Source organism: Phaethon lepturus, unplaced genomic scaffold (genome assembly GCF_000687285.1).
Source record: "Phaethon lepturus isolate BGI_N335 unplaced genomic scaffold, ASM68728v1 scaffold4399, whole genome shotgun sequence".
NCBI classification, from domain to species: Eukaryota; Metazoa; Chordata; class Aves; order Phaethontiformes; family Phaethontidae; genus Phaethon; species Phaethon lepturus.
This window is the reverse complement of record NW_010565397.1, coordinates 4,474-12,906: the sequence shown is the minus strand read 5'-3', so window position 1 is coordinate 12,906 and position 8,433 is coordinate 4,474. Positions and strand designations below refer to the sequence as shown.

At 37.5% G+C, this 8,433-nt stretch overlaps 1 protein-coding gene across 1 annotated transcript in view; it reads left to right on the top strand.

Moving 5' to 3' along the window:
• MTPAP (mitochondrial poly(A) polymerase) overlaps window positions 1–8,017 on the top strand; it is a gene marked incomplete at its 5' end in the record, with an annotated part of 12,712 nt that extends 4,695 nt beyond the window's left edge. Inside the window, 5 exons of the mRNA XM_010295162.1 lie at window positions 1,699–1,910; window positions 3,870–4,096; window positions 5,315–5,407; window positions 5,509–5,582; window positions 7,294–8,017. Coding sequence (XP_010293464.1) covers window positions 1,699–1,910; window positions 3,870–4,096; window positions 5,315–5,407; window positions 5,509–5,582; window positions 7,294–7,638 — 951 coding nt within the window. The remainder of the gene's footprint in view (window positions 1–1,698; window positions 1,911–3,869; window positions 4,097–5,314; window positions 5,408–5,508; window positions 5,583–7,293) is intronic.
• Between the last annotated feature and the right edge of the window lie 416 nt (window positions 8,018–8,433).

Here is an 8,433-nt window from a genome sequence, read left to right as displayed (position 1 = left end):
TTCCTGCTGCCCACACTATTTCCAATAGAGGCCAGGATGCTGTTGGCCTCCTTCGCCACCTGGGCACACTGCTGGTTCATATTCATCCAGCTTTCAACCAGCACCCCCAGGTCCTTTTCTACAGAGCAGCTCTCCAGCCAGAGCAACTCAGAAATTCGGCACTTAAAGTGAGTTTGTGAGAAAGGTTGCAAGGTCCATAACTTCTGAATTGTTTCGCCTGTCTGTGAGTGCGTATTTTCTTTGCGCTAACCTGGTGACAACAAAAGTAACCTCATCTGTGCCTCAGAGGACTAGTTAGGTGTCATGGTTTAGTCCCAGCTGGCAACTAAGCACCATGCAGCTGCTTGCTCACTCCCCCCTACCCCAGTGGGACGGTGGAGGAAATTGGGGAGAAACTCATGGGTTGAAATAAAAACAGTTTAATAGGACAGCAAGAGAGAAGGAGAAAAACAGTGATAACAACAATAATAATACCGAGAAAGGAATGTACAAGAACAAGTGATGCCCAGTACAGCAATTGCTCACCACCCAGCGATGGATAGCCCGTCCCCGAGCAGCAATTCCCGCCCTCTGGCCAACTCCAGTTTATGTACTAGGCATGATGTTGTATGGTGTGAAATATCCCTTTGGCCAGCCTGGATCAGCTGTCCTGGCTGTGTCCCCTCGCAGCTTCCCGTGCACCCCCAGCCTTCTTGCTAGTCCAGCATGAGAAGCTGAACTGTCCTTGACTGCTTAGCAACAGCTCAAAACATCAGCACGGTATCAACATTTTCTCATCCCAAATCCAAAACATATTGTCACGCTAGCTTCTGTGAAGAAAACCAGCTCTATCCTGGCTGAAACCAGGACATTAGGTCACTGCATAACACTGTTTGTATAGTACGCATTCACTCATGACATGTTCCAAGGGGGAAGGTGGGTCAGTGTCAAGTATTGGATTAACAAGGAAAATTAGCTGAGGCCTAAAAACTTAGAGAGAGGACAGAGATTTCATAGGTATGAAGTTACTTTATTAAGGTATCAAGTATAAATATGACACTTCAAATACAAAGACTTACGGGAAAATTAATGTCTGATGTTGTCAAAATACATCTCCACATTTGTGTGTCAGAAAAACTGTCTGATGTGAAGTGATTATTTTAACTCTTACAGAAACTTACCTTAATTTCGAAGGATTAAGTAATTTGCATGCTTAAATCTTTAAATTTTTTAAATGAAAAAGATATTTTCCTTTACACTGCTACTTGATTCACTAATAACGCACTGTTCTTTGAGGATTTGAAGTGGAATTGCTGGTGGTTTGAAATTAATGGTGGTTTGGTTGTGTTTTGCCCCTCTTTATTAATTTAATCGTGTGCTCCTCTTTTCAGTCAGAGCATATATGGTCTTTTGGGAATTCCAGAATTACTTGTTTTAGGCAATAGCGAGATGTAGTAGTATTATACCCTCATCTGAACAAATAACTTTACACTAAGTTCATCACTATTAACCTGAAAAAATTGAATGTCTGAAAAAGAATATAAAGGAGAAAGTAATATGTTTTTACCCTTTTAAGGTTCTGTGGGTTGCTTTGAATAATTCTTGTCTTTCAACCTCTCTTTGTACAGACTCCTTTGCAAATTGGTGTAGCCTTTCAGAAGTATTCCTAAATGTCTCTGGTTCCAGAACTAAAAATTTACTTTTAAAATTTTGTGTTAGAAAAAAGGTCCCTTCGAAATGGAGTATCAAATGAAAAGATTACCATCTGAAAGATTAGCAACGCAGAAAATTCTTTCTGTGATTGGTGATTGCCTTGATAATTTTGGTCCTGGATGTGTGAGCGTACAGAAGATACTCAATGCTCGCTGCCCGCTGGTGAAATTTTCCCATCAACCAACAGGATTCCAGTGTGATCTGTCAGTGAGCAACAGGTGAGACCTGGTTTTAAAAAGTTTAGGAAGAATACTAATGTACTTAGGTTCTGAAAACCTGTAATGAAAACTGTTTGGTCTACTCCTTTCTGTGTTCTTACAAATGTGAATGTTGGCTCTGAAAGTAAAAAGGGTATTTTTGACTTCTAGACCTCAGGTTTTAATGTGCTTAAGATATCTTTCTCCAGCATAGGAGATACTTGCTAGCTGAAACTGAAGACTTGAAAACCACTCTGTACGATAGGGTTGGCTTATAAGGAATTGAAAGAAGGTGGTGTTCGTTAGTCATTACTTCCCTTCATGTATATGCACAGCCTTCTTTTGTTCGCTTTTCAGATTAAGCAGCTCCATTATATTAATTTTCACTGGGTGGGCTTCTAGTTATTTTAGTGTCCTTTTTGTTTTCTTAAGGGCCTGCATACACCTGTTTGCTGGCAAGGTATCTTGAATGCTAAATTAACTCACTGCATCAGAAAACGGAGTCTGAAGTGTTACTGTCATTTAGGACCTTTCACAGCAGTGCCCAATAGGGGGAGCAGGCTTCTTAGAAATACCTCTTTTTGAGTCTTTTTTTTTCCTCTTCCAGCTTGCTCTCATTTGGTTGACAGTAAAGCATATGATTTGTTTTGCTGTCACTTATTTTGTTAAGAAATACTCACCTTAATCCAGTATACATCCATAGCGCGGGCATAAGGGTACGTAATCGAAAATTAGTTACTAACCCTTTTCGTTGTTTTTAGGAAATAGTAAATTATGAGTGATTATCTTTCAGAAGACTTTTGATACGACTTTCAGCGCAGATTTTGTGATTTGCCTATATCAGATACAATCAGATCCTAGACTGAATTTTCTGAATTACCCAACATTCTGTTTCAGAATATACAGGAGTTGTTAAGGCAGTAGTGAGCAAATGTTTTAGAATAAAATTACTTTTGTATATACAGCCAGAGTGAAAGTCAGCATGCAATTCTGTGCAAACTTCCTTGTAATTCCCTGCTAATGGTTTAGCTGGTTGGGACCGTGTGTGTTGTCTTGTTATCATTTGGAGTAAGAACAAACCTCTGCTGGACACAAGGAAGCACTTCACTGTTGGAAGTTTAGAAGTCCAGGTGCTACAAAACTTTGACATGGTAAACTTCCCCAAAATGCCATGATGGATTTTTAGAAAAATTCAATGTGAGATTGGGAGTGAAAACTCCTGCAACTGTAGTTCAACAAGCACCTTAGACTAAAACTGACCCCAAAGTAAGTTTTGCTCTCACATTATACTTCCATTTTTTTTCCTGCCTTTTCTTGCCCTCCCATTTGTACACTTACATCAATGTTTGTATGACCATATGATGAAGCAGGTCAAAACCTGATCCATCTAAAAACCTTTATCCTTCCAGAATAGTTGTTTTTTTCCAGCAGGACCAAACCCTAGTCATTTGAAAATTACCAAATTGACTTGTTCTGCAGATTTCATTGTATCTCTGCACTTCATGTGTTTTTCAGTGCACTATTGTATTAGTTGTAAAAGAAGTTCCAGTTGTATTTTATTATATGTTAGGATAAGAGATATCATTGAATGTACCTCAAAGCCAATTGTGGCTAAATTATGTTTTTCACTTTGATTCTGCATAGTTTTACTCCTGCATATTTGATGGACATTATTTTCTGTTTTTCTTTTTCTTGCACTGTGATGTGGAAAAAGGAAACAGGAAACAGTGTAAATGCAGTATTATTATTTACCCATAACTGTGTCCTTCTTACTGTGGAAAACTACCAAGTATTTAATCCTGGACAATTTCAGGCATTCTTTTCTATTTTTTTAAATGCATAAAAGTTAAGTGTGGTTTTTTTTATGGATACCCTTGTCCCTTGTAACTGATGCTCTAGGGCTGAACAACAAACACTGCACCTGGTACTCCACAATTCTCTCATTATTTACATGTCTTTTACTTTTCATTTCTTCTTCAGCATTGCTATAAAAAGTTCAGAACTCTTGTATATCTATGGCTGTCTTGATTCCCGTGTAAGAGCACTAGTGTTCAGTGTACGATGTTGGGCCCGTGTTCATGGACTTACAAATAGTGTTCCTGGTACCTGGATTACAAACTTCTCTCTGACCATGATGGTCCTGTTTTTTCTGCAAAAGAGATCACCACCTGTCATTCCAACACTAAACCAACTTAAAGAACTGGCAGGTAAGCACAGCTGTTTATGTGCTTATTGAAGTGACTTTCACATTTGTTTTCTCTAAAGTGATGAATAAGCTCAAGCAATTTCTTTATGCTCTCAAATAGTAACGCATAGTATGTGTGCGCTAAGTTTGAGGGAATATACATGTTTTATTTGTATTTTTTGGTGAAAATAATGCATTTTTAAAGGCAAAATAAATCCATTTTTAATACAATACTAAATTCTATTTAGAGGGGATAGGCTTGTTCTATGCCTCAGATAATTAAGTCATTTATTTGCTCAATGCTTCCATGCTGGCTGGTTTTTACTTATTTTTTATTTTGTTTTTTAGAAGACTTGTAGGATCTTAAATGTCTCTGCAGTTGTTAAGGATTTTGTGCAGATTGATATGATGTGTATTGTTTTATAGATACCAAATGTTTAAAAGAAAGGCTATATTTTTTCTTCACAACTTGTAGTATCCTTGAGACTGTTCAGGCCATCTGCAAGTAATTCTTCTATCTTCACAAACAAGCTGTTCTGGCTGTTTCGTACATAGCTTTCAGGGGGTATTATCTTCAGTAAATCTTATGAAAGCATAGAGAATGACACCCCAAGTTCTTGATTCCTCACTCATGCCTTCTGCTTATTGACGTGCTTCCTTGGAAGCTTTGAGTGGAGAAAAAGGTCTGTGTTCTGTTGCTTTAAAACCAGTTTAAACATTTCCATCAGAATTCTGTAGAAGAATTTTTATACATAAAACAGAACACTTTTCCTGAAATTTTATAAGAATATTCTTAATTCTCTTAAGTTTGTCAGAAAAAGATGGTGGACACTTAGAGTTTTGATTTTTCTGGAAACCCTCATATAGGTTGTAACCTCAGAGATTTGTGCTGTTCAGTGTATAATAAAGCTCTGTATGCAGACATATCAGGTTTGTTACTTAAAAGAAGTAACTTCAGAGATACAAAGATGTCATATACCTTATTCCTGTAGGCTTTTGAAAATATGACATTTACTTATGCTTCTTTTCCTTTGCCTGTTCATAGATTTTTTTTTTCTTTTAAATCTTTAACCACTTAAGTGGAATCTTAACCTGAAAGTTCACTTGTGAACTCCTATTTTGATGTACTTAATACGATAGCATTTGTTGAATTCAGTCATGTCTGTTACCTGAATTTTATTAAATACAATGGCATTTTATTGTTTATCACCTCAAAATATGCCCACAATTTTTATTTCAGATGAAAAAGACAAGCATGTAGTTGGAGGATATGATTGCTCATTTGTTAGTGATCTAAGCAAGATTAAACCTACAAAAAATACAGAAGCGCTTGGTAGGTAAATCTTCATCAACTTTTTTTTTTTTTTTAATGAGCATATTGAAAATAAACTTTTCCTTAATGTTACTGATGGCTATTGTCTTTCTTTCCCTTAGATGTATTGTTGTGTGACTTTTTCGAATATTTTGGAAACTTTGATTTCAGAAAGAATTCCATAAATCTTCGAAAGGTAAATGGATTTTAATATCGTTATCAACTGAATTTCTCTGTTTGCTGTTTGACAAACTATATACGCTAAGCAAAAGTTTCTGTCATTTCTAACTGTATGTACAAGATACATTTAAATTGGTTGTATCCAGAAATTGAGTCCTTTCTGTGAAGGAAGAGAGTTTTCCTCTTGGAGCCCAGTCACTTACAGCACCATTAAGAACAGTTACAATGTCATTACTTGGATTTGTTGGAAAGCACAAACTCTGATGCTAAGCCTGTATGATTCTTCTTGACAACCCTGTAATAAAAGTGGCAGTTTTAAAAAGTAGAAGCTATTTTGCTTCTGTGAGAGAAAAATTTTTTAAATGTCATGATGTATGTCATACCAAAAATCTGTGACAAACGCTGTACACCAACGGGCTTTGCATTTAAAGTTGGGAGTCCAGACCCAAACAATGTCTGCATTAAAACTTAAAACTGAGCTCTGAAACTTGCTTTAGGCACTTGAGTTTCCTACTGCAATTTATATCAGCCTACAGTAAGCATACTTACAACTTAGTGTTGTTCTGTGCTATTGCTTTGGTTTACTTTATATGTTTAAGTCATGCTGTTTATTGATATGTGTTTGTAGCGAGTATAATAGAAATACATATAAATGTAACTACCTTAACTCACACCTGTTCCTGCTGGGCTGCTACAGGACGGGGGGTTCAGTGCCATGTTGCTGTGTGGACACTTGTTCGTGCTGTTTCCTACTTGAGCACTATGGATTACTGGCATGTGTGCTTTTTGCTGCTGCAGGTTGACCCTGGAAACTGATTCATTAAGCCAGAGAACTTTTGTTTGCTATTAAGCCTTAAAAAAGGCAAGGGAAAATATACACGTGTTGGAGCCTGAGCTAGTCAGGGGAATTGTCTGTGCCACTGATGTTTTTCTGTTTAACTAGTCAGTTCTCTTGGCCCTGGGGCAAAAGTATGTAGCATGTATGTGGACACTTCCTGGACTAGCAGTAGCTGGTAGGTTCCTGCTAGAGCGTGCGGTGGAAGGCTTGAAGAGGTTCTGTAATACAGAGCAGGTCAGCTAAGTAGCACTGATAAGCACTGAGATGGAAGTGCATTTAAATAGCAAACTACATAGTTGTCAACAACTTGAGTTGTACTATACCAAGGCCCAAAAATGGACCATGACCTGAATAGCTCTGTACTTAAAAGACAGATGGAACTGGGAGGAATTTCAGCCAAGGCAGTAATCTTGTTTTGTTATACTAGCTCTGAATGAGCACTGAGAGAGGAATGGTTTGAACAGTTTAAGTGCTTGTAGTCTTTATCAAACTGGGCTATGCAGGTTAATATGACACACTCATGCTGCCCGTACACAAATGGAGATAGGAGTAGGAGGTTGCAATGAGTGAAGTCTGAGGTTTGTGGAAAAGCAAATGGGAGAATGGCCAAAAAGTCAGGCTAAGCTGTAGTTGTGTGTTCTTTACATTGAAGGAAATCTAAGCTGAATGTGGCAAGGAAAACCGCCACTAAGAGAATTCAGAGGAGTCATACAGTCAGGTGGACAGGAAAATTAAGTTGATTAATAATGACTTTTTTTTTTCCCCAAAAAAAAGTTCTCTACTGGGTCAAAATACTTTGACTCTTAATGTAATAACTCCAATGATTTGTTATTTGCTCAGCCTATAATGCATATATGCAACTTTGGCTTTTTCTTTACGCTGTCTGCAGGGAAAGGAAGTAAATAAACCTGAGTCGTCTCCTCTTTATATTTGGAATCCCTTTGAACAAGACCTTAATATCAGCAAGAATGTTAATCAGCCACAGCTGGAGAAATTTATAGCCATGGCCAGAGAAAGTGCCTGGATTTTACAGAAGGAAGATAAAACTCAACGAATGATCAATAAAGAGCCTTGGGGACTGGCAGCCCTGCTGATACCATTTGGAAAAAATAATCCCAGCCAGATGAAGAATAGAATGAAAGGAATAGGAAGTGAAACAATCAGGAGCCTCTTGAACTCTTTAAAGCTAAATAATGCAAACAGTCTACAAAAAGCAGTGACAGAAACACAGTAGCTGATATTCTGTTTTAGGAATTGAATGTGACACACAGTCCAAAGAACATTATTTTTAATATTTCTATTATGGTGAAATGGAGAGTCAAATGATCTCTGCTTTCCATCGTGATGCTTTTTGTACAGGTCTGCTTGCTTTCTGTACATTTTCCTCCTCCTTACTCTTCACTTTTCCATCTGTTTTATGAATGAAGAGCATTCAAATGCAAGTTTTACAGATACATTTTGGAAGTAGCCTTCAACTGGGCACTCAAAAAAAAAAAATAAAAGAAAAAAGACTGACAGGAGCAGCATGGGAAAAACACTTTGGGAATTCTGTTTGCTAACATACAAATGACATGCTAAGTAAAAGCTCGAGAAACAACCACCTTTCAGGGAAACCACAGTTTGAAAGAAGATGAATGTTAGAACTGTTGCTTCCATTCCAGTCATGTTCTGGAAGCCAATAAAACCGAAGTGCATGTATCTATTTTTGCAATTGTTTTCCATTCATGTAGGTAGTGCCAAGACAAAATAAAGAGAATGGAATTAGATAGTAGCGTTTGCAGTTTCATAAAGCATTGTTCTCCAAACATAGTGCAACTGTTTTGTTGGAAAAGTGGTTTTGTTCTTGTGTTTACCACCTGATCTCAAATTTCTTCAGTCAACTCTCTTGTTTTCTGTACCCATAGGACTGGTTCCCACCAACATTTGTGTATACACTCATGTTTCTCATTTTGCTTTCAACTTCACTTTAAACCTGTATTTCAGGTTCAGGCAGGGGCTTTTGCATGCCCTTCTTGCCTCATCACTCTCC